At 43.4% G+C, this 26961-nt stretch overlaps 1 protein-coding gene across 3 annotated transcripts in view; it reads left to right on the forward strand.

The window, feature by feature from the left end:
• Positions 1–26961, forward strand: part of MFSD2A (major facilitator superfamily domain containing 2A) — a 34779-nt gene that overhangs the window by 4107 nt on the left and 3711 nt on the right. For all 3 annotated transcript variants that reach the window (XM_042440558.1, XM_042440559.1, XM_042440560.1), the window contains exons 2-12: positions 3273–3398; positions 4655–4779; positions 13484–13607; positions 14157–14235; positions 16356–16531; positions 16656–16746; positions 19319–19440; positions 20696–20779; positions 24720–24803; positions 25371–25483; positions 26797–26940. In XM_042440558.1, the coding sequence (XP_042296492.1) occupies positions 3273–3398; positions 4655–4779; positions 13484–13607; positions 14157–14235; positions 16356–16531; positions 16656–16746; positions 19319–19440; positions 20696–20779; positions 24720–24803; positions 25371–25483; positions 26797–26940 (1268 nt within the window). The remainder of the gene's footprint in view (positions 1–3272; positions 3399–4654; positions 4780–13483; positions 13608–14156; positions 14236–16355; positions 16532–16655; positions 16747–19318; positions 19441–20695; positions 20780–24719; positions 24804–25370; positions 25484–26796; positions 26941–26961) is intronic.

Consider the following 26961-nt stretch of genomic DNA (forward strand, 5'->3'; position numbering starts at 1 on the left):
TCTTCCAACTGTAGTGTGTATCCACTACAGAGTTATGGCACCAGTGCCACTGCCAACTACAATTCCCAGAATGCCAAAGCATTCAGCCAGGGCAGTTAAAGTGATGTCCAACCGGATTGGACCAAAGATCTCGATGGTCTGAGATTATAGTTTTTAGTTGCTATAATACAACACAACTGAAAAGAGTAGGAAGGAGAAGAGGCAAAGGTGTTCCAGTCCTCTTCCTTTGTGTTCGAAATAATAGTTGCCTAGACCTCACTAAACAATTCTTATCAGGAAACAGCTATGGAATACAATGATGAGGCTTCACACAGTTGTCACGGCCAGCGCTATGAGATTGTATATTCTGTGGCCAGGATGGGGTGGGGATCTTAAATTAAATAGTCTATAGTATTCGTATGTATTAAGCAAACATTTGCACATGGATTTGTATGGGAGGCCCACTTTGTATACTGAGTCACTGTGGTTTGAGCATTGGGCTACAACTCTGGGAGATCAGGGTTCGAGTCCCTGCTCAGCCATGGAAACTCACTGTGTGACCAAATTACACACTCTCAGCCTCACAGGGAGGCAAAGACAAAAAAATCCCTCTGAACAAACCTTGCCAAGAAATGATAGGTTTGCTTTGTGTTGCCATAAATCACATATGACTTGAAGGTACCCAACAACAGCAATGCTTTGTATAAGGTATCAACTCAAATGTCTTTTCTTGTTTAATTTAGAAAGGCCCCAATGGGATGTTGCTCATTTAATGGACATCTTGGCATGGGAAGCTAGGCCTAGTAACTTACAATGTGGAGAGATTTAGTTTGTAAGACTGAAAGGGAACTTATATTGAGGCAGTCGGAGCTGATTTTGCAGGAATCCCAGAAACAATGGGATTCACAGTTAGGCCGATGGCCCTGTTACAGACTGCCAAAATAAAGCTGCTTCAAGTCTCTTTGGAGGTATGCTATTTAAATGATGCATGGGTCCTAAGAGTCCGGAGGTCGCGCCAAAGCCACACTCCAATCCTAAGCACTGGAGGGCAGCTTTGGTGCAGCTTCTGGATTCTTCGGATGCATGCATCATTTAAACAGCATACCTCCAAAGAGACCCGAAGCAGCTTTTTTTGGCAGTCTGTAACAGGCCATGGTTTTAACTTCAGCGTTACGAAAGGAATATTTTCTTTTTGGCAAGGGATTGGACTTGATGTCCCTTAAGGTTTCTTCCAACTCTGTGTATTCTGTGATTTTGCAAAATGTCGTTGGTTGGTTGTGTGTTTCTAGGAAAGATAAGGCTGGTAATGATAATTTTGGAAGGCACCAAGTTGTGTTCAATTTGGGAAGTTAAACAGGGTTCCCAAACCATTCAATCCTGGATTGGACTGCAAACCAAGGGTCCATTCCCACTATGGTTTAAACCGGATTGTGTCGAATCACGATCCGGTTTAAGCCACTATGGTTCCCACTTGGGAATCGATTTGGAATCGATTTAAATTGCATGGAGTAAGTAGCACAAGGGATAACCTATAGGCCAGCCTTCCTACAAGTAGTGTGTTGAGAGGATGCAACATTACAATAGTTTGCTGCGAGAGAAGGATTTGATCTTGAAAGAAAGGCTTTTGCAAATCCAGCCAAAGCCCACTTATCTGGCTGGAACTGGGCTATCTTGGTGTAGTCAAACAAACGCAATTGGAGCATCTAATCACTCCTGATACAGAAATGCAATAGAATGATCTTAAGGTGTGATGCCCATGGTCTCACTTAATGGGTCGCTGTCCAAGGCTTGCTGCTTTCTAGTCAAGGGACACAGCCAGAATATGCTGCAGGAACATTGGGATGGCTGCTTATACACTACTGGGAGAAAGAGGGTCAAAGAAGGCAAGTATTTGCATAAACTTTGCCTGAGCTGCCATGTACGCGTAGATGCACATTTGGAAGTAATTGCTGTAACAGAAATGGTCTTACTTCCTTAGTCAGGGTGAACATGACTAGGAGAGCTCATGCTCTCCAAGGACTACCTTTGCCTAGCTCTGCGCTAGTCCATGTAGAAGGCTACACCTTATGCTCACGGGCTGGAGATTGCTGAGACTCAATCTGGGATTCTGCATGGAAGAAGAGATGCTATGTTATTGATCTATGACTTTTTCCCCACCTCCTTGAACTCTGTGCTGTCTACATAGAATAACCATATGGAAATCCTGGTCCCATCAACATGGTTTCTGATTTAGAAATCTGATTGTCCCTCACCATTGACCATGCCGTTTCACGTTTTTGGGAAATGGAGTCTACACATTTTTTGAGGACAACAGGATCCTTGCCCTCTTGGGTTAAAAGATTTTCAGCTAGCAAGGCATGCTCATGATCATTTCCTGAGGCTTTAGAGGAATCGTTCTCAACCTTTGGCCTCCAGATGTTTCCAACTCCCAGAAGGTCCAACTGTATAGGCAATGGGCAGGGATTCTGGGAAGCCAGGTAGTAAAACATCTGGAGGACCAGAGGTTGAGAGCCACTGCTCTCGGGGTTCACTACTCATCAAAGCAGATACTCTTGGGCAAGTATATAGCCATAGGTGTAGATGAGGGCCAAATAAGCATTTTGCCTCCCAAATGAAATTTATTTTCAGTCCCCAAATGTATACCATAGGTGAGAATGAGACACTGAAAATTGTTCACACCTGCTGCTGCTTTGCTTTTGATGCGTAAACTGTCTTTCTAAATGCTCAGCTGAAGTTACTGCAGTGCTAGATATTTGAGGACTGAAGACAAATCTCACGCAGTGGCAGAATTCTTACTTTGTGAAAGGGAGCAATTGTCTTTTTGCCCACTTCCAGTAGCTACATCCTTACTACTGGCTAGTAGTCTGCCTTGGCATACTTCTGTTTTTGCATTGTGTCTTTAACAGCTCCTGAAAGATGAGGAATCTGTTTTCTGTGATGTGTCCAAATATTTATGTAATAGATGTGAACAGCTTCTCCCAACTCCAAATAATATGGATGAATGTTACCGATCAATTGTATATCTATAACATTCATATAAAGAAAAAAGGAGATTGCCTGATTGATTATTTTTTTTAAAGACACACTAGTCTAATTTTTTTCCCCTCACTCCCAAGTACATTGAAGCCACTGAATCAAATGACAACCTGTTAAAGATTCAATGCATCCTCTCTGCTTGGGCCTAGCAGTGGATTTATGCCATAGTTTTGTCAACCATCCCTTGTAATACTTTTCTGATTGCTTTGGGGTCAATGATAGCAAATTAATATGTCAATGCTTTGCTCCTTTTCCAGAGAGAAAGCAAAGGAAAGCTCTCGATATGCAACAAAGTCTGTTACGCCATCGGCGGAGCGCCCTACCAGATCACTGGCTGCGCCTTAGGTTTCTTCCTGCAGATCTACTTGCTAGATGTAGCACAGGTAAGACTCGCCAGCTGCACACTTGCTCTTAGAAAAAGCAAACAGTGGCAGAATTATATTAATAAATAATTAATAAATAAACTTTATTCTTATATCCCGCCTTTCTGCTGCAGCAATCAAGGCGGCTTACATGACTAGAATATGTTGGAATAATACATACTTTCAATAAAGAGTCAGTGGTTACATAAAGTAGGGAGAATAGAGAAATTAGATTGAACTATTCTGGGAAGGCCTGTTGGAAGAGATCGGTCTTGACAGCTTTTTTGAAGCTGTCTAGGCTGGTCATTTGACGGACCTCCTCTGGCAAGGCATTCCATAATTTGGGAGAACATCCTCTGGGAGGTTGCTGTTAGTCTGGTTATAATATTACTGTACTTGTTGAATTAATTTTCACCAGGAATGGACAACGTAGAACCTGTAGCCACATATTGCAAAGGAGAGGGTATTGGGCTATATCACCAGAGCTGAACTAAGTTTTAAGTGGAAGTCTAGATGGTTTTTGTACTTGATATGATACATCCCTGCCACATAAATGTTAGCATAACTACTGTGGGGACTGTACATCTGATCTCTCCTGCTACACCAGACTGTTCTTTGGACCCTTTCACACCGGACAGTTATAGCACTATGATTCCACTTTAACGACCAGGACAACATCGTGACAACATGGAATTTGAAGTCTTGGAATTCTCTTCCAGAAAGCACTAGTGCCACCAGACCTCCAGTCCAAGGATTTCATAGAACGTTGCCACAGTAGTTTAAAGTGGAATCATAGCACTATAATTGTGTAATATGAAATATCCTTATGGCACTGTCTGTTGTGGGATTATCTTTTTTCCTCCTGTCTGAATGTCATGGTGCCCCTTCCAGAAAGGGCAGGATGCATGCCCCATTTTCATTGCTGCTAACCTGGTTTGAAGAATCAAATCCAATGCGTTGACCACTTTCAAGGTTCTAAATACATTTCTGTACCTATGAGAGAGACATATTTTAAAATGAAATGTGCACACATCTGGCCAAGTGCCGTGTTTTAAGATGAAAAACCTGGTGTTCCCTTCAGCTGGCACATCATGTACCGATGGTTCTCTTCTCTTATGTGACATTTCACTGAGCACAAAGAACAGCCACTGTGTTGAGAATAGTGTGTTTCCAAAGCATAATCAATGCTATTTTATTGTGTGGTCATGGAATTCAGCACCTCCAGCTTTAAGTTGCTCAGGCTGACATCATTCTTCCCTTTTCTTTCCTCTTTCCAGCTGGATCCTTTCTATGCATCCATCATTCTTTTCGTAGGCCGCGCATGGGATGCTATTACCGATCCCCTAGTTGGATTCTTTATCAGTAAGACATCATGGAGTCGGTTTGGACGCCTGATGCCCTGGTAAGTTTGTCTTATTGAAATCCAGGGAGAACACAAAATAGTACGATGGGATGTGAGAACATTTGTGTGAAGACGTGAATGGAGTGAAGGCATCTCTGATTTGACCTCCAAGTAGTTTGGTGCTCGGTGCCCATAGTTACAGCATTTTTCTTTTTCCTTGACAGACGCAAAAGACTTTGCATTGCTTGTGTACTGACTACATTTTTACCGTTATGCAGTCTTTTAAATGATTTGATCCTTTAAATTATGAATGTTTTTACACGACGGCTCGTTTAATTAGGGTTTTGTATCACATTCGTGTAAACTGCCTAGGGTCCCTTGTTGGGAGATACGTTGGATATAGATAGGCTGATTAATTCATTAATAATAACAGTGAACTGTGGTTACAGCAACATCATAAAAATTAAAGAGGAGCATTCAAGAGCGCTGCTACAATGACAATTAATCTTGTCCTGTCCATTGCATCCATAGCTATCGCTCCAGTTCATATCAATGTATTTCCATCCTGGATTGCACTGCTTGGTCCTATCAGGTTGCCACCAAATGTAGAAAACTACTTTATATATTGGCAGCATGGGTGCATTTTGTTTGTTTGTTTGTTTGTCTCATGATAAGTGACCAAAAAACTGAGTGAGGACCAAAAACGAAGGGATTGCCCCCAAGCCGTGGCCAAAAAGACATAAATTAAAACGTCAGCACATCCTCCATATTTGCCAGTGACAATTACCCAAATTAGATCATTCACACAGTCTTGGAATCTGCCTATGTTTTGTGAGATTTGGGTACCGTCTGCCTTTTGTAGAAAACATCATCATAGAAAGCAGGTGGCTGTGCCCGAAGCCTCTGGGTCCTCTTTGGCTGGCATCAGCAATAGCCTTTGGAAAAGGTCGTGGTTGATTATAATAGCAGTCAGCCCTTATGTCTGGGAAAGCCTTGCTTCCTTTGCCCAGGATGCATTACTTAGTAGCCAAGGATGGATTGGCTAAAATATGAAAATGGGTTAGTGGGAGAGGAGTTGTCCAAAGAGAAATTAGAGACAGCCTTTTCTTCCAAGGCATGATAATACCTTCCACTCCATCCTTGGTTTCTTAAAAGGACTTGGAGGAGTTGGCTTGGTGTCTTTTTCCTTCTGTCATCGTTCTTACAAACAAGGCTCATAGAATAAGCTTTGAGTAGATCCTCCCTTCTTCTTGGCTCCTTGCCTTGCTTGCACACTAGGATTAGATCAGTTGGGTGTCTCCCTAACTAGTGTTTCCATGGTCTGAAACACAGACGTCTGTGGCCTGCAGCTGGATGTGTTTGCAGAATGGCAAGAAGTTTGGAAATGTTAGTACGTCTCCCAGAATCCCATACCATCCAACTGTCCCAGTTTGGTGGGGACAGTCCCAGTTAACCTTCTGACATGCACTTTTTGAGCTGGTTTGGAAATGTTCCAGTTTATCTTTTCTCCTCCCACTTTCTCCCTCTGTCCTCAGCTTACTTCCATGGGTGCAATCTTGAGTTCAAAATGCAAAAATTAGTTGTTCTCATTTGACACAGCTGGAGAGACAGGGGGGTTGAAGTCTTGATCTTCCCAGATGGTTCAGGCAAAAGCAAATTGCTGCAGCATCTCTTAGCTTGCATGGAATAACCTAATAATAACTTATGCCAGCTTGACCACTCCTAGCAACTGGGAGGAAATGAGATGGGAGCGAAAGAAGGAAGACTATGTATATTTGCATGCACACACACACGCACACACACCATTTGTTGAGTCAAGGTGGGAAATTTTGCTATATTTGGGCTACTGTGCTTGTCTGGATTATGCTGACTAGATGCACACTTTCACATTTTCCTTTCCGTTCATAAGGTCTAGAAACTTGTAAAACCGTATTCTGACATACATTGGGTTTTGCATCTAGCTGTTGTTTTGTTGGATTAGACCACAATTTTATTGACCCACTAACCTGGCCTATATGTAAGATAGTCAGATACGGTGGCAAAGCTGTGCTATTCTTGGGAGATAAGAGATTTCCGCTGTTAACTAGAGTGATTTAGGTGCTCTGAATACCAGGTTGGAATTAGTCAGGGCAATGTTAGTCCAAAGGGAATGGTAACAATGGCTATTGTATGTCTCAATTCTCCCACACCTTCTTTTATAAGGAGATGAGAAGAAAGGAATACTAGTGTCTGGACTGTGTCATGGAAGTGTAGCAATGACTCTGACTTCATCTACTTCTAAATGATCCTTAGGAAATCTTTTGTAAGCAGGCTTATTGCAAAATAGAATGCCCTTTCTTGGCTATGAAAGGCAGGCACATAATTCATGGTCAAGACGGACCTGAACTCTGTCTTACTGTTATTTGCCTGGCAATGCATTGCACTTCTGAAACTTCCTTGTGTCTTGTTCCAAACGCAATAAGATCAAAGGGTGTGTATGTGAGGATGTGTTTTTAAACAAAACCCAACTTCCTCCCAACTACTGCTGCTGCTTCCTTTTATATTCTGGGTAGCTAGTTGAAAAATGGCTTCCTATGGAAGTATTGGAGGCTTAGAACGGTTATCTTGGCACCGAACGGTTAAGCTTAGCAATTTCTGATGCAAGATGCATCTGGAGCAGATGGTTTGCAAGGTTGAGGTCATGTCCTAAAATGAAACTGAGTCAGTCACTATCTTTCTAAAATTGGCCCCGTCTTCGTGCATGTCTTTCCTGTCCCTGCAAAGATCTCATGGAATTTGTTAATTTAATTTATACCCCCCCCCCCTTTTCATCCAAGATGGATGACTTGGTCCATGTCACGAAATGCATCTGAGGGAGTAGACTTTAGCCTATGAAAGCTTATGCTGCTAACTTCTTTCTTTCAGTTAGTCTCAAAGGTGCTTCAAGATCTCTCTACATACTGATTCTGCAGACTAACACGGCTATATCTTTGAGTTGGTCCACCAATGTACGCCTGTGCATGATTATGCAAAAGCAGGACCCGCCATGTTAAGTAGGACTTACTCCCAGGAAAGCCTTGTAGGCTTCCAAAACGTATCTGCAGCATATTGGCTTGCAATTCCTGTATTTATCATCTGTTTCTCCTCTTGTGATGGCTGAGAGAGTGTGACTTGTCCAAGGTCACCCCATAGGTTTCTGTAACTGAGATGGATTTGAATCCTGATCTCCCAGTGTCCTAGTCCAACATTAAAACCACTGTGTCACATTAGCTCTCAGTAAATGGGTCCATGTTCCTTAAAAAGCAGCGTTTTTGTGATCCTGCTTAATTTTAGAGATACAGTGGGACCTTGGGACCTGTTTGGGTTTGGTTCCAGGACCCCCTCATCCCACCCAACGGATACCAAAATCTGTGGATGCTCAAGTCCCACTCAGCACAATGGGGTGGTGAAATGGTGTCTCATATGTAAAATGGCAAAATCAAGGTTTGCTTTTTGGAATTTTCTATTTCTTTTAATATTTTCAATCCCTGGTTGGTGGAATCTGTGGACAAGGAATCCGTGGAGGCAGAAGGCCGACTGTAAACTGTAGGGGATCCAATGTGGGAAACAAATTTCCAAAATTAACTTTCCCATTTTCAAATGCAACTCAAGGTAGTGGCGAGAGATTTCTATTTTACTTTTTGTGGGTGTCGTGTGCTTTCAATTTGTTTCCATCGTATGGCGACCCTAAGGCGAACCTATCACGGGGTTTTCTTTGGCAAGATCTATTCACAGGAGGTTTGCCATGGCCTCTTCCTCTGAGGCTGAGTTTAGCCCAGCCTGTAATTTCCAATTTTTATTTTTTGCTTGGTGCTAAGGTCACTCAAGCCACTTTCTTTCCTTTCTACTCAAGAGCATCTCTGGTGGAAGGAAGCTGCTTTTGCACCCGCCGAGGAAACGGTTAAAGCAACGTTGTCCAGGGCATAGTGGGCGTTTGCACCAGAACACACCATCTCGGCTCAGCCAATGGATGGGCAGGATGTGTGCCTCCCGTCTAGCCTGTTTCGTATCTCTCTCTTGAGCACACCACGCCTTGGCATGCCTCAGGTCGGAGGTTACTAAGAGTCAAGCTGTTGGGAAGATGTAGTCACCCGATGAGCGGATGGAGCAAAGCCTTGGTGGCTCAGCTTGACCGATGCAACACTCTTTGTCCTGGGAGAGTAGTTAAAGGGAGGTTAAGATGAAGACATTGCCCCCCCCCGCAAAAAAAATCTGTCCCCAACAGTGAAATGCTCCTGCAACTTCCAAATTACAGCCAGCCCTCCATAGCCACAGATTCTTTATCTACACATTTAACCATCCATGGCTTGAAAATATTCCCAAAAGATATAAATTCCAAAAAGCAAACCTTGATTTTGCTATTTTATATATGGAGCCTCAATTCTCTACACCAGTGTTTCCCAAACTTTGGTCCTCCGGGTATTTGGGACTTCGACTCCCACGGGCCCAGGGTAGCCTAGACATCTGTAAGGAATTCTGCAAGCTGAAGTCCAAAACATCTGGAAGACCAAAGTTTGGGAAACACTGCCCCACACCAATGTATTTAGTGGTACTTTGAGCATCCATGGATTTTAGTATCTACAGGGAGGTCCTGGAACAAAACCCCAGCAGATGCCAAGGGCCCACTGTACTTACATGGCAGAGAGTGAGCCCTTGGGCATCGTCCACACCTAGCACTCTTGTCTCTGCTGTGTTGGCATTTGATGCAGAGGGTCTCCTCAGATGGTCCCTAACCTTTGGCTCTGCTGTTTGGAAATGATGGGAATTGGAATCCAAAAAGTATCTGGAAGACCATAGGTACCTCATCCTTTCTGTAAGGGAAAAGCGTTCAGAAAGCAAGGCTGGAAATGATATTTTCTTGAGACATGAGGTTCACAGTCCATCAAAGTAGATACTACTTTGGGAAGGGGTATGCCGTAGGTATGAAAATTGAGGGCATTGCGTCCCCAATAAGAGTCATGCCCTCACCCAGAAATGTTCCTTTGGTGCCCAAATTGTTAGTATTGCAGTGAGTGAGATACTAAAAATCGTGCATATGTGTTTATGTTCCCCATCACTTTACCTTCTTGTGCTCATTGGATTTGTTGTTGTTGTTGTGTGACCTCAAGTTGTTTCCGACTTATGGCAACCCTAAGGCAAACCTATCAGGTTTTCTTTACAAGATTTGTTCAGAGGAGATTTGCCATTGCAATCCTTTGAAGCTGAGAGCATGTGATTTGCCCAAAGTTATCCAATCGGTTTCCATTATTATTATTATTATTATTATTATTATTATTATTATTATTATGTTTCAAGGGGGACAGAATTTGGTTTTGGGGGAGTAATGCTCTCATTTTGTCGACTACCTCGCTAGTTACCTCTGTACCTATAGTTGCCATGCTGAACATTGGAAAGGGCTCCTGTATCTTTACTGGTTATATAAAAGAGAGAATGTCAACATGTAGTCCTTCTGACATTCCCTTTTCTGGGTTGTTGTTGCTAACTGGCCTTGAGCTGGCCACCACTCATGGCAACCCTGTGGATGAAACATCTCCAGGACCCCTTGCCCTCAGTTGTTCTGCAAAGGTCCTGCAAATTCAATCCCATGAACTCCCTGATGGAGCTAATCCATCTGGCATGCGGTCGTCTTTTCTTTCTATTGCCTTCTACCTTCCCTAGCATTGTTATCTTTTCCAGTAATCCATGCCTTCCCATGATGCGACCAAAGTACGGCAACCTCAGTTTGATCATCTTGGCTTTCAGATAGATTTCAGGCTTGGTCTGTTTGAGGACCCACTTGTTTGTCTTTTTGGCCATCCACAGTGTCCTCTGCACTCTTCTCCAGCACCACGTCTCACTTTAATTTCTTTTCTTCCTATCAACTTTCTTTACTGTCCAGCTTCCTATCAACTTTTTTTACTGTCCAGAGAAGGACAAGTTGTGACTCAGCTGGGGTGGGAGTGGAGAGAGAAAAAATTGTTGTGGAAATACTGAGTAACCTGAAGCATTTGCTATGCCAGAAACAGTCGTAAGAAGGGAGCATGGTGCAGGTTAGAGGCTCCGTTTAGGCGTCGCATGATTTCCTCTCTTTCCGAGACACGTCATCCTTGCTTTCCCTATCATGGAAATGACAAACTGGGAGAAAAATGTCCACGTGTCTTCTGGGGAAAAAATGTTCTTTCCCCCTCCTCCTTCCTGCTTTGCCTTGCTCTGCCTATGCAGGAAAGAGCTCTCTAGTGCTCCCAAGAGAGAGAAATTTAAAAATCTCAGCCACGTGGCTGGAGCCCAGAAATAAGCGATGAACTTTTCACTTCTTGTTCCCTAGAAACCTTCTTCAAATCTTCACAATGTTTACAGCCCTCCTTTTATTGCATGTTCTTTTAGCAACAGAGAGAATAGGACAGTGGAGCTGTCTCAGCCCCAGAGTGCTTCCGATCCACATCACACCAGACAGCTCTGCTTTGGAGATGGCATCTTCTTCTTATGTGGCAACTCTGCACAGGAGCCGTTCATAAAGGCCTACTGGACGTTTTGTTGCCTGAGGCAGACAATCCGAAAGGCAGCACCCAGCAACTTTAATATGTGGCACAACCCACAAAGGTGTTGTGCACAGATGTTGTGCAAGAACGGAGCAGCGTTCCCCATGTGCAGCAACCCCTGTACATTTCAGTGAGGCTTCTGCATGAGAACCTCCCTGTGAATTGTGCTTTCAGATCAGATTCACACACACTTTTCCCCCTTAACAGCGTTTAGTGTTGCCTACAGTTTTGAGTGTAGCTTTTTGCAGAGGTGTATGTATGCAGACATGTGAACAAATTCTGAAGTGGTACCGATGTTGCAACACAACCATCATAATTTTATGTATGAGCTTTTGTGCACATGTTAACTATTACGCCTCCCCGTTTTGCTTCTTGGTCATTAGCAAGAAGATGAAAAGAGAGAATGTGCTGATCAACTTTTATTTTTTGGTTGAACATTGACCCTTTCCATACTTGCTGTTACCCTATGTATGTAGAGCGTGTGTTATTTGGACCACATCCTTCACAGGATCCTTCATACTTATGAGCTTGGAGAAGAAGCTATGTTTTATGTATACTGATATCAGGGCATTTTCTGTGTTGCACGCATGCATCTACATACCTTCAAGTTGCCTGTCAACGTATGGCAGCCCCATGAATTTCACATGGTTTCCTAAATCGAGGAATATTCAGAGGTGGTTTTGCTAGTTCTTTCAATTGAAATATAGCCTGCAACACCTGGCATATGTTCAAGGCCTCCCCATCCAAGTACTAACCAGAGCTGACCATGCTTGGCATCTAAGATCAGATGAGATCTGGTGTCTTTCAGAGTATTTGCTGCCATTGTTGTGTGCCTTCAAGTCATTTCTGACTTATGGTGACCCCATCAGGGGGTTTTCTTGGCAAGGTTTGTTCAGAGAAGGCTTGCCATTGCATTCCCCTGAGGCTGAGAGAGTGTGGCTTGCCCAAGGTCCCTGAGTGGATTTTCATGGTTGAGCTGGGAATTGAATCCTATTCTACAGAGTCCTAGTCCAATACTCAAACCACTGCACCACGCTGGCTGGTAAAAATGTTAAATATTTTTCTGCCCAACTCTGTCGGTGATAGCAAATGCATGGATAACTTTTCTTCTGCCACCTGCCCTGTGTGCACATGTGTCCATGTTCATTTCTTGTGGCTGAAAAGGAATGGAACTCATTTTGGTTAAGTTTCTCTAGCTGGTCACCTACATCTGCTTCATAGTCATTGAAGGGACCAGACAGGTATTGACGTGTGTGAAGTACGTGTCCAAAAGAAAGAAAGGTTAAATAATGCTAGTCACACTCCCTCCTTTGTGGGTGGAGGAGACGGCCGGCTTTATTTCCTCGTTTCACTTTTTCCCATTTTACACGGCATGCAAACTTTCCCTGCCTCCCCCTCTCAGTTTTTATCTCCTCCTGGAGTAGGCAAAGCAACCTTTGCCAAGCCTCTCCTTTGATGCTCCCAAACAGGTTTTTAAGCTCAGGGATTTGCTCCCTGTGATCAAAGCCTCGCTCCACAAACCTCACTTTAGTTTTTATGCTCCCTGGAACGTTGCCTCTTTCCCCCACAGAGATACACAACACACACATGAGCTCTGATGGGCCTGGCATTACAAACTTGTTACAGTTGGAAGTTGAATCCGAAGGTCATTTAATCCCTTTGGTGTAGAAACGGTTGCAACTGTAAGACACATTGCAACAGCATGTTGGAATAACAATAATGGGTGACAGGGTTTTAAGTCAGCCCAAGAACTTGGGGTGGCATGGTTGCCTGTATTTTCAGTGCTTGGAAAAGAGATGTCTGGATTGCTTCCAGAAGCCCTCCACCAGCATGCTGGCTGGGGGATTCTGGGAAATACAACTCTCCAGAAACAAACTTTTCTAAACTTAAGACATTTCCTTCCTTAATGGAAATCCCCTTTATTCTGCCTGTGTGACAGCTTCTAACATCTCACAGATGAATACCACATATTCAAGCACTCACGGCTTGCAAATATTCAGAAAATGTATAAATTCCAAATAGCAAACCTTGATATATAAGGGGCACCATTTTTACTATGCCATTGTATTTAATAAGACTTGAGCATCCACGGATGTTGATATCTATGGGGGGTCCTGAAACAAATCCCAGTGGATACCAAGGGCCCACTGCATAAAACATTTTGTCTTTCTTTTTCTCCAAAGTCCAAAGTATATGTATTGCCCTCATTTTCCCCTTTTTTCCAACAGGATTATGTTTTCTACTCCCTTTGCTGTGATCTCCTACTTCCTGATTTGGTTTGTGCCTGACATCTCGAAGGGACAAATGATGTGGTATCTTTTCTTCTACTGTATTTTCCAGACCCTTGTGACGGTGAGTCTGCCTCCTGCACTGCTCCTTTTGATTTTGGGGGGCCATACATTTATGCTATGCTACCAGTATACTGGGTTACAGCATGGTGCAACCAATGGCATAACTTGCACCAGGCTGACACAACTGTTGTGCGACGGATGTTAGTTCCAGTGGTAAATTTGACGGGCACACTTGTGCAATATCTTTAAAAGTGCAACCTCTCTAGGAATCCAGAGCAACTCTGTGGTCAACATTTGCCAGAAGTTGAATCATGCTGGTGGATGTACAAATGCCTAGGAATATCTAGGCCTTCCCATGCAACTCTGTGGTCAATTTCCCATAGAATTTCTCAAGAGAAGCTGGTGATTCCTAGAGAGAACATATTGAGAGCAGAATGCTGCTGGTGCAACTGTGATCTGGATACAACCCTTGCACAATGTATTTTCTGGAGCTCTGGGGAAGAAATACATCTTCTGAGCATCAGTGTATATTCTATCTTTCAATTGCAGGTGAAATGCCAGAAAGAAAGTCTCTTGCCTCAACCATCCCTATTTTCTGTTCTCTCTGCAGTGCTTTCATGTTCCATACTCGGCCCTCACCATGTTCATAAGCAGGGAGCAAAGCGAGCGGGACTCTGCCACAGCCTACCGTAAGGACCTTTGCCCTCTTTGTGCCAATCCCTCTCCCCAATCCTGCCGCCATATGCTTCCCATCCTCTTTTTTGCCACCCTGTGTCCTCCTTCCCCTTCTTCCATCTCTTTCGGAGCAAAAGTGGTCTCACGGGGCTCACATCTGGAAGGAGAGCATGATGAACCCTGTTCCTGTGCCCAACTCACCTGCATGCCTAGGCTAGAGAGTTTGGGCAGATGACTCTGGACACTACACTTGGGAGTCTTATCAGTATGCAGATGATGACATGTAGGTGTTGACACATGCAAGGAGCTATATACCATTACACTTTCTAAATCCATTGTTCACTTTTTGCTTCAGAAGATGTTTTTTAATGTACACACGAAGGCTGGCTCTACCACTGGATTGCAGCTGATTTTGGGCTACCATGGAAAAGTGGCAAATATATGAGTATTTCATTTCTTACAACTCTGGTTTAAACCAAGGGATATGTGTTTCTGGGAGTCTTCTGCTTCAGAGACCAATACAGTGGTCCCTCCACATTCACTAGGGTTAGGGGGGAAGGACCCTGTGAATATGGAAAACCCCGCAAATGAAAAAGCACTATTCTTTTTACCTAAGAGAACGCCTCTCTAGGAATCTCCAGGTCCTCCAGTGTACCTCTATGGTCAACATCTGCCTGAATTTGACCAAAGAATCATGCTGGAGGACCTACAAATGCCTAGAGATGTGTTTTCTCTAGGAATTTCTAGGTCCTCCCATGCAACTCTGTGTCAGCAGAATACTGCCTACAATACAATACAGTACAGACTACCCTCTTGTTTTGTGCCTAGAGTTGCCGTGTCTCCAAAATAGCAAGAATTGACAGGACACACAAGGCAATCTTATGTAACCATTGGGTGTTTAATTTAAGGACAGTGTGCTCTATCAGTACCCAACAATACAGGATCTTTGGCCTCCTGTTTAATGCTCACATGGGACAAGTTTTCCAGCCCCTTACCTAAGAGTCATCCAACCCGACAGTCCTATTTATAAGTCCCACACTCCATCCTATTTTGCAATGAGCACGACAGCTTTTTTTCTCCCTTCAGAGCAGAAACCCGAGCATAAATTCATTCTAAAAGTTTGTAAGAGTTTGCTGTTTCGCAAACAGTCTTGCTTCTTTTCTCTTGTGGTTAGTGGTTCTGCCTTCATTGCTCCATATTTTAATGGGTTGTGAAAGAAAACTGTTGAGTACCTAGGAAATAGGAGAAAAGGGCAAATATTCTTCACTGGTCCTTGAGAATATTTATCTATCACTAGACAGTTAAGCCAGAAAGGGAGTTAAGCAACCACTAAGACAACTGGTATTATTATTATTATTATTATTACATATATCCTTGCTGGTGAGGATTGCTTAATATCAAGGTATACCTAGACAGTGAATCTCCCTTTTTGCAAAGCCTTTTTAAGTCCACTTGGCTCCCCCTTTCCTTCCTCTGTCTTACTGGAAGTTCTTTAGTAGCATTAGGAGGACAATGAAGGAGGGCTAGAGAAAAACAGGCTTTTCGTGTCAAGTTGCAGCAGTATATTTACAGTAAACAATACCATTTTAAAAAAGCTTGAGGTGGAATAGAGCAGGGTTCTGCTCTAGCTAATCTTTACTATAGCCATGGGTACCTACCTATAACAGGCAAGATAGACACTGGATGCATCCATAATCCCTTGCATGAACAGCAAAACAGAAGGCAAAAATGGAGAGCAGATGAGCCTTCCACACCATCTACTCTCAATATGTTAAAAAGCACAGATCTATAGGTTTGTTATAAGAAACATGGAAGCTAGTGAAAGGCGTCACCTGTCCAAAACCTTCAGAAGTTCTCCAAAAGGTTCAAGAAAAAATTATCTGCTTATGCATGGCTTACCTAGACTTATTTAATTTCTAATGTGCATGTTTGTCTGGAACAACATTTTTGCTATCACAGGTTGTACCGCTCTCCAGTTTATTGTGTGTCATGTAAGAATTTATCTGTATTTTTTTCCATATGATTTATTGCCTCTGGTGCCAAATTTACTAATTTACAAATCTGCTTTGTTCACTGAGTTATGCCTGTACTTGTTCGCCTGACCATGGCATGTCTATGTCTCTCTTTCCAACAGGCATGACGGTGGAAGTGCTTGGGACCGTCCTGGGAACCGCCATCCAGGGGCAGATTGTGGGCAAAGTCAACACGCCATGCATTGCAGACCCGCTTCTGTTGAACATTGAGAACTCTTCTTCGGTGGCCATGGAGGAGGTCAACATCACCCATGACACCGGCTCACTCACAGACACGGTATGCAGAATGCCTTAAACCCATTTGGGAGCTCTTCGGTCTCCTCTGTTGCCAGCTGAATTGTCACCATTTGAAAACTTGCATCTCATTTGAACCCCTCTTGCCTTTCCCATCTTTCTTCCAGAGGAATGCATACATGATAGCTGCCGGGGTCATTGGTGGCATATACATTCTCTGTGCTGTCGTCTTGTGTTCGGGTGTTCGGGAAAGACGAGGTAAGCAGCCCACATCAGCACCATACAGCCTAAACAACTGTGCCGCGGAGGGGAGGCTTGGGAAGGGAAAGAGCAGAGCTTGGAAAAGTTACTTTGGGACCATGCTGGTTCAGGGAGTTGTAACCCCCAAAAGCACCTTTTCCAAATTCTTGAAAAGGCTGAGTCTGAGCTATCCAGAAAACACATGAGCAAAAATGTTGGTTACTTCAATAGTAGCACTTAGGTTCCCTTTGCTGTTCTGACTAGCAGCATCTCTCCAAAGGATCGGGTAGGTTTTTATTTCCCCATTTTGCTACCAAGAGATGACAAGGGCTGCATCTGCACCGCAGAAATAATGCAGCTTGACATTGCTTTAGCTGCCATGACTGAATGCTGTGGAATTATGGGGGGTTGTAGTTTAGCGAGACATTTAGCCTTCTCTGTCAGGGAGCTCTGGTGTGATAACAAACAACAAATCTAAGGATTCCATAGCATTGAGCCATGACATTTAAAGTGGTGTCAAACTGGATTATTTCTGCAGTGCAAATGCAGCCAAGGAATGAACCCATGGCCATCTCCATTCAAAGCAGGTTCCCTTCCATTTAGTTACAGACTCTCCCATGACCTTCATGGGCCCATTTTATGTATAATGGCCCAACTGTGGCTAAAATGTTGGGAACAGTTTTGGCTTCCATCTCCTTTCTCCTTTTTCCAATTCATTCGGATGTTTGGATGTGAGAGAGACTCAATTTTGGTCAAGCAAGCAAACCATCCTGCTCACTTAGGTGAAGTATTTTGGACACGCTCAGCCTTAAGGGAAGGCAATGGCAAACCTCCTTCGAAACAAATCTTGCCAGGAAAACCCAATGATAGGGTCGCCTTAGGGTCTCCTTAAGTCGGTAACAACAACAACAAATGTCATATAATTGCTGTCTGTTACTAATAACTGAGTTGAGATCCCTGTCCCTTTTGTGATGGGTACAGGTGGCTTGCAATCTGTTTCTTCCTACTGGTGTCCTTTGCACTCACTTACAACTCTTCCTCCTTCTTGCCTCTTGTGATGTCCTTCTTGTGGCCTTCCTATCTTGGGCCACTCCTGCTTAATAAATGGTTTGACCCCAAGGAAGGAAGTGGCCAAGCAGGACAGGAATGACCCATTGCATAAAGCCAGCCTCACCAGACTTCGGCCTCTTCTTGGAAAGCCCCAACTGTCTGGTTCCAACCAGCCACTGTGGAGAGGCTGGTCCTGGTTGCCTTTTCTTTGCATCGTCTACTCTGAACCGGCCCCGTTGTGGCTTGAGTTCCTCTTGAGCTGCCCCATTGTGATCTGTGCAAACCCAAGGGGTGTGTTGGAGGCCACACTCCAGCTCTCCCTGCTAGCAAATATTGTCACTTCGGTACAATTTAACACAAACACACCAAAGCCAAGAATGGGTCATTTGCTTGCTTTGAAGGAGAAGCCCTGCCAAGAACTTCGCAATCCATCAGCTTAGCTGAAAGAGGAGGTTTTGTTGGCAAGGGGAAGGTTTCTCCCATCTCTTGTTCTGAAAAGTTTGCCTGCATCCTTGTTTTTGTTTTGCCCAGCCTTAATGAAGGTCCCCTTGGAGAAGTTGTCAGTCAGCTTTGTTCACCTAAATTTGGTGGAGAAATTCTTCAGTCTGAGGGTGGTGTTGACCCTCTCCTGTCCCACCACCATCAGAAACATTCACTCATATTGTCAGACCCACAATTGCACACATTCCCCACATACAAAAGCAGAGGAATGCTCATGGAGAAAGAATGTGCTCTCTTTCCTATGTGCGGCATGCTGCCTGTTAGCTTTTCCCATCTAAGACTTAGGAAACAGACATTTTCTTCCCATATAGTGCCAGTAAAAGCTCTTATCTCCGATCAGCATCTGTTTATATGAGATAAAAACTTTTCCTCTTCATGGATTGCAAAGCCCATGGTCACAGATGAAATGCTTTTTACCAAAATTTGAGGAGACAGTGATGGGCTTCCCTTTCAGAGGTTGGGAATGCCTAGAGATATAAGGAATCTGACCGATACCTGAACCCTCTTGGAAGGGATATTTAAGACAACATGGTTGGCACTCCTCTAGAAGCCCTGGTCTCTCTATGGATCAACAGGATGAGACAGACCAGTGGCACAGTCTCCATTGTTCCTTATCCTGCCTTAAGGAGCATCCAAAGCTCCATAGCTTCCCATGGAGCTTCAGGCAGGTTAGCTGTGTACCAATTCTTAACGGGTTCTTGAACAGATCAAGCCTGAAATCTCCCTGGAAGCCAAGATGATCAATGTGAGGCTGTCATACTTTGGCCACATCATGAAAAGGCATGAATCATTGGAAAATACAATTATGCTGGGAAAGGTAAAGGAAAATAGAAAGAGGGGAAGATTGCAAGTTAGATGGCTAGACTCAGTTAGGGAGGTTGCAAGTATGAATTTGCAGGACCTAACCAGAGCATTGGAGATGTCTCATCCATCCATCATGAGTCGGGTAGCAACAACAAAATCTTATCTTAAAAATAAAAACCCAAAATAGGTTGACTGGGAAATTATCTTTATCTGCTGTTTCTGCTTTGCTCCTCAGAGTCTTCAGAGCTGCAGTCAGCTGAGCAAGCATCCTTCTTTGAGGGCTTGAAGCTGGTAATGAAGCATGGCCCCTACATCAAGCTAATTGCTGGCTTCCTCTTTACCTCCTTGGCTTTCATGGTAAGGAATTTTTTCTTCTTCTCTCCACCCACCAGAGATACCGATTTATTACAGATACAGAGTTATTACACACTGAGTCTCCCTTATCTGGAATTCCAAAAATCAAAACTTTTTTTTTCATGTATCACTGAGATAGTGACACTTTTGCTTTCTAATGGTTCAGTGCACACAAATGCTGTTTCATGTGCAAAATTATTTAAAACATATAAAATTGTCTTCAGGGTTTTTTTGTATGAACATATGAAACATAAAATGAATTTTGTGTTTAGACTTGGGTCCAATCTTCAAGATAACGCATTATGTATCTATATGGAAATACAAGGATTCCAACATTTAAAAGAAAATTCCAAAATCCAAAACACATCTGGTCCCAAGCATTTCTGATAAGGGAGACTCAACTTGTATTTAGTGCCAGAGGCAATATCCTTTCACTTCCCTGATGCTCAAAGTGATACCGTTTTATTGTTTTATTCCGACGAGGAAAAAATAAAATCAGAGTTCCCAGCCACCCTTCCTTTGCCCACATTCCCTTAGCCCTTCCATTGTGTTTGTAAGTCTTGTGTATGATAAATCTATTCTAGAATGGACATTTACTGAATGTCCTCCCTTGAAGGTCTCCAGTAAAGATTGTTAAATGGATTCCAACCGGTTTGATTAAAGAGTATCAAAAGTGTGACCCTCATTTTGAGATGGTGACTTCGAGTCACTTCTTGGTGTCAGAAAAGCCATCTCTTGATCCTAAAAGAAGATAGAGGGCAAACCCAGTTTGAAACTGCTTCCACTTGATTGTCTAAAGGTGGACAAGATTTGAGTCTTTAAAATATAAATTAACACGTAAGAGGATATTGTGGTGGGGGGGGTCAGTTCTCCAAAGTCTGGTTCATGACACTTGTGGCCCCAAGTGTTTGCTTGTCCTTGCTCTAAATGCTGAACCTAAACTCATTTTCCTGTATCTTGAAAACAAATATTCATTCTTGCCAAAGCCACAAGACAGTGTTCTGGCCCATATTGCTTCCCACATACAATGGGGATGATATATACAAAAATTCCCCACACCCAGAAGACTAATAGCCTAACCTCTTCTCTGACATGCTAAGTTTTCTATGTACAGGGCGAGGTGTTGTTGTATTTATTTCCCCCAAATGAAAAAGCAGCCCATTGCAGATTGTGGTGATACAGCCAAGACAAACATCTATACCCTAAAAGTGAATGTAGAGAAATCTTAATGTTGTTTGATTCTCTTCCTCTTTCCCAGCTGCTGGAAGGCAACTTTGCCTTGTTCTGTACCTATACCTTGGGATTCCGCAACGAGTTCCAGAACATTTTACTTGCCATCATGGTACGTATGGCTTATTCTTCACCCTCTTTCTTACTCCTTTTCTGATCAGTATACAAAGGAATCTTGCAGCACCTTTGAGACTAACTGAAAGATAGAAGTTGGTAGCATGAGCTTTCCTAGACTGGAGTCCTCAGATGCATATGTCCCTGACCTGTACTTATTATGTAGCAATCCAGATCTGGGAGGAGGGAATTCTTTACAAGTTTTGTTGGTGGGAACACACATTATTTCCCTTCAAATACTCACTACTTACAAAAATGTAGCTCCATCACAGCTTAGAACTGCTTGCAATATAGATGGAGCTACAGCAGTTAAAGTGGTGTCAGACTGCATTATTTCTACAGTGTAGATACACCCTGAGTCCTGCATCCAAACTACAATCAGGATTATTGTACAAGACGATCATGCGTGGTTGTGTGCAACACCCAAAATAGCATGGAGATCCTGAACATTACAGGCCTGGGAGCATTTTCTCCCAACTATTCCATTGATAGTCTGGCAGGTGCCGACCCCAAAACCTTGACCACAATGCTACCCTCCTGTGGCTCGCTTCTCCCACCCTGTGAGATTTTTGAACTGCTGCGGTGCGTAAATAGACATGCAGGGTTATGCGAACTGTACAGCAGGAAGGCACAGACTCCCAAACAACCACAATAGATGTACTTAGACTGTCTGACATTGCGAGGAAACTGGAAGGCGCTGAAGGGATGGGCCGCCTGAAAGAAGGAAAGAGCAGTTACTTAACGTGGTGGCTCCTGAAAAGATCGAGCCAGTTGGCAGAGAACAGTGCTGTCTTTGTCTGCATTTGAAGCCGGCCATGAAAAGAGGTAGAAGAATCGGAGCCGTGTGAGCCTTTTGTCCAAGTCGTGCCATTTTTCTTCTCCGACACCATCCCCCCAGCCCTTAATCATGAGAAAAAGGAAGGCTGAAGTGTTTATCGGAGAAAGGCATTGAATGAAAGGAATGGAGCCGATTTGTCTGGGAAAGCTTTTGCATCCTGAACAAGGGACGGAGGGGGGAATGGTGCGAGGAGCAAGCAGTAGGGGGCATTGGGTCGTGAAATACACAGCCAAGCTTGGAAAGTTGTTGCAGGATGAAGAGGGAGAGAGACGGGAAATCCCACCACCCGCCCTTCCTTCTGCATGCATTTAGAGAAGTAATTCAACCTGTAGCAAGACAAGCCAAGAAGTCCTACTTGGCTTCTCTCTCTGGACAAAAGAGTGGAGATGCCATCCTCTGCACGCACCAGGCGTACGTATAGGCCCAAGCATCAGCAGTTTGCTGCTTAAGCAGGACAGATCTTGGCAATGCTACTTTTTGGGACTTCTCTTGTTATTTGCTGCCAAGCCAGCTTTGACTTAACAGCAGTTCTAGGAATGAGAGTGCACCAAGAATCCTGATCATCAACACCCTTGCTTAGAACTTGCAAACTCTGGGCCGCCACGTCTGTAGTGCAATCCTCCCTTTGCTAAAATAAATTGTCATCTTCTCAGTGTGTAGAGAGATCTTGTAGCACCTTTGAGACTCACTGAAAGAAGGAAGATGGCAGCATGAGCTTTCGTAGACCAAAGGCTGCTTCCTCAGATGCACTTTAATCTAGGAAAGCTCATGCTGCCAAGTTCCTTCTTTCAGTAAATCTCAAAGGTGCTACAAGATCTCTCTACATACTGATTCTACAGACCAACACGACTAACAAATCTTTGAATTCTGTCATCTTCTCAGTGAGCTATGTGAGTGAGTTATATCTCATGATATGCCTAAGGTACAATCACCTGAAAGGTTGAGGCATGGTTTACTCTAGGATCCAGGTGTCAGTTGTGTTGTGGGAGTCCACTATGTTCACAGAACTCTTTACCAGTACCGCATTTCAAATCAGTCATAGAATCTTAGAGTTGGAAGAGACCTCAAGGGCCACGATTGCTGAGAGAAGAATATGGGGCATGGATTAGGAAACCTCCCCAACCTGGTTGCCCTCTGGTTGTGTTAGACCACAGCCTCCATCATCCTTAATCATTTGCCACATGGCTTGGGGATGATGGAAGTTAGAGGCCAAAACATCCAGAAACTAATCCAGGTTGGGTAAGGCAGGATTTGTGCTGGATTTGAAGCTTGAATGAGGAAGCCATGAATACGCACATACGCACTCCAGTACAGATGCTTAACTTTGCTAGATGCTGAGACTGACCATGACTTGTTGCAGGTGGCAGAGGCTGTGGAGCATTTTTTCCTAGCCCAATCCAAGCTTTTCTTGGCAATGTGTTGTCCAGTTTTCCTCCAGAATCCAAAAACTTCTGCCAACCTCAGTTATGTAACAGACATTCTTCTCTCCCTCTTGCCTTGCTAACCAAGGAGGAAGAGAGGGTTTTTTTTTGCTCAGGCCATAAGCACATTCCTATCTTGATCTAGGACCAAGCGAGGTCAGAGCCACTGCCTTGAGAATGGGGAGGAGGAAGGAACGCTGTGTTGACTGAACTTATTGTGGAGAAGTCGGTACTTTTTGTTGCAGAAGTTGCAATGTTTCCAGGGATTCCTTGTTTGGACTGTTTTCTCAGGCCTGTTTCTTTTGTTCCTCAAGGAGGCACAAAGGAGTGGAAACAAAGAAGCCTCTATTTAATTTCCAAAAGGAAAATAGCAGCTGTCTTGTGTGCGTATGTACCTTCAGGTCACCTTTGACGTACAGCAGCCCCAAAAATTTTATAGGGTCTTCTTAGGCAAAAGATACTCAGAGGTGTTTTTGCCAGTTCCTTCCCCTGAAGTTGAGCCTACTATTTATTGGTGTCTCTACCATTAAACCTTACTATTGGTTGGTGGTCTCCCATCCAAGTACTATGTTGTTATGTGCCTTCAAGTCATTTCCGTCTTATGACGACCCTAAGATGAACCTATCATGGGGTTTTCTGGGGCTTAGAGTTTGAGATTTGACTAAGATCACTCAGTGGGTTTCCATGGCTGAGCAAGGATTTGAACACTGATCTCCAAAGTCATAGTCCAACACTCAAACCAATACACCATGCTAGCTCTGTACTGTGTCGCAGATGTCCATATATGAAGAAGTGTCTCTCTTCTCTATATATATACCAACTCAAGGATTGGGGTCTTCTGGATGGGCTCTCCTTGGTGTCCATGCACTATGGGAAGGTGTGCAAAAGGCGACCTTCTCTGTGCCGAGGCAGCCTGGTTTTAAAATACTCCATAGAGTCTCAGTTGGCAACAGCGCTGTTTTAACTGTTTTCAGATTGTCTTGTTTTAACTTGTCGAATTGCTTGAATACATTCTTAATCAGTACAAATCATCTTTGACTGTTTTAAAAGAAGTCAAGCTGATTTTATTGGGCACCACCACCCTGCAATCTTTTGCTCTTTATATAGGGCCCACCTATATAAATAAATATTTTACATTCATGAGTAAATGAAATACTGCAGAGATATCTCAAAGAATATCATACCCCCCTTCCCAAGAGTCCCTGCCTTAGAAAGCCTGCAATGTAGATTTTATGGAGGAAGAGAAACTGAGAGAGAAGCAAAGCTAAAGGGACTTCGACGGTGAAGATGGAAGGTGGTAGGTCCAAAAAGATAAGGGGGTTATGAGATTTAGCAGCTAGGCGATGGTTTTTTTACAGGCAGATGTTCTGGAAAGAGATTTCCAGACAATAATAGGGAAGGAGAATGAGGAGGCTTGTTTTGGAAAAGAATATCACTGAGGATGGAAGAGCTGGGAAAATGAAAGTCATGAGCAGGATTACACAGAGATGTAATAATAATACTTCCCAGTTCAATGGTATGGAAGTATTATTATTCCAGGTGAACCAATGCCGCATGTAGGCATGAAGTCTTAAATATGCATTTGAGGCAGCCATGGAGATCAGAGATGGTCGCAAAGGCTGAAGATGACTTAAGTAACTAATTGCTCTTTCTGTTCCTTCCTTGTTGTTCTCTTGCAGCTCTCTGCCACTTTGACCATCCCATTCTGGCAATGGTTCCTAACGCGCTTCGGAAAGAAGACCGCCGTCTACATTGGAATATCAGTGAGTAAAATATCTCACAGAGAGAAAGTGCAAAAATGTGCCATCCTGAAAGGACACTGGAAGGGTTTCAAACATCCTTCTTTAACTTGAGATCGACCAGGCCCACAGCAGTGAGAAACCAACACAGTCTTGTAGCAGCCTCAGCTGCGACAAGATGTAGTTAAGGTCTTGGGATAAACTACAGCTGCATCCACACTGCAGAAATAATCTGGTTTGACATCACTTTAGCTGCCATGGCTCAATGCTATGCAGTTCTGGGAAGTGTGGTTTGTTGTGTAGCTCTGCTTAGGTGCCACAGCAAACTACAATTGCTAGAATAGCCATAGCATTGAATTGAATTGTGGCAGTTAAAGTGGTCTCAAACGTGTCCCAGCTAGAGCCACTGAATTGGTGGTTTTACTTATGTGTTGGTTTGATGGGTCTGCAGTTGCTGATAGTGAGCAACAGAATTCCAACACGATGACAAACCAACTCACAATTTGATCAAGCTCTTAAATTTTTTGAAAATCACATTTATTATCGGTACTCCTCTGTTCTGATCACCTCCCTTCCTCTCCGATTCCACAGTCAGCTGCTCCTTTCCTCATCTTGGTAGTCATTATGGAAAGCAACCTTATTGTCACTTACGTCGTGGCCGTCGCGGCCGGGATGAGCGTTGCTGCAGCCTTCCTTTTACCCTGGTAAGTCGATTTTCCAGCACTATTTATTTTGGTGCAGATCACTGATCATAGTTGTGTCTATTTAAAATCCCTATAATAGTATGCTAAAGCTCTCCACATCTTATAAATGTGGTTGGGAAATGATGGTATCCTTCCAAAACATGTGGGTTTTTGTTTTTGTTTTTTTGCTTATCTGAGTCTCTCTATTTTCACTACTAAACATTCTCTCTTCTCCGTATCCCCTCCTAAAAAAATATAAATGGCAGGTTTTTAAACATTTTGTGGGTGGAATATTTGTTTGGATAGGAGTTTTTTTTTATCCTATGTGAGGAATCTAATAATAGTTGCACAGTAACCTTACTATTAACACAATCATATGATCTATTTTAACTTATTCTAGCTTTTCTAATACTACTTTTCATGATGAGGTTCTGCCCAAAGGGTGGGAATTCTAAGGCCCTCCAGATGTTTCTGAACTGCAAGTCCCAGCAGCTCCAGCCAGCATAGCCAATAGTGAAGAATGCTGTGAGTTGCAATCCAGCATAATAATAAGTTGTTATTATTATTTGTATCCTGCCTCTCATCAGGAGGTATACATATTTCCCAACCACTATGCCATGTGGCTTGGGAGTGACCAAGGGCACAGCAACTTAAAAACCAATATACCCACCAGATAATACCATTAAAAAGCTATTAAACCAGTGGTTTCCAAACTTTGGTCCTCCAGATGTTGTGGGATTTTTAGGGCCTTAAAGGATAACACTAACATTTTGAAATGGCATCAGAAGCTCACTGGCAGTCAGTCCAAGTGCTACAAAATGTATATTTCCAAGTCATGGACTGAAAGTGGTGTGTTCTGCCATTTTCTTTAGTTTTCAGGAGGATGGGTTTTTGTTTTACAGTGGACCCTTCACATTAGCAATGGTGAGGGGCACAAGACTTGAGAAAACACCTCTCTAGGAATCTCTAGGTTCTCTGGGTCAATTCTGTGGTCAAGATCTTCCAGAAGTTGACCATGAAATTGTGCTGAAATAGACCTACAATGGCCTAGAGAAGTGTTCTCTCTAGGAATCTCTAGACCCTCCAGTGTGGCTTTTGGCAGAAGTTGCCAATAAAGTCACATGGGAGGACTTAGAAATTCCTATCAATCAAATCCATGAATAACCAAATCTGCAAAAGCCAAAGCCACAAATGAGGAGGGCCAACTGTGTTTTGTTTTTTGCAATTGGGTATGTTCTCTCTTTTTTTTCCAACTCCAGTTTGGAAGGTGACGATCACTGGGGAAACTGAAACACAACTAATAGGCTTGCTCCTCTTTTGTTGTCGCCACTTAGGTCCATGTTGCCAGATGTCATTGACGACTTCAACCTCCAGCACCCAGATTCCGGTGGCCACGAAGCCATTTTCTTCTCCTTCTACGTCTTCTTCACCAAGTTTGCGTCTGGAGTGTCTCTGGGGATTTCCACACTCAGTTTAGAGTAAGTCTCTTCCCCGATGCT

This window comes from Sceloporus undulatus, chromosome 9, assembly GCF_019175285.1.
Source record: "Sceloporus undulatus isolate JIND9_A2432 ecotype Alabama chromosome 9, SceUnd_v1.1, whole genome shotgun sequence".
Classification (NCBI taxonomy): Eukaryota; Metazoa; Chordata; class Lepidosauria; order Squamata; family Phrynosomatidae; genus Sceloporus; species Sceloporus undulatus.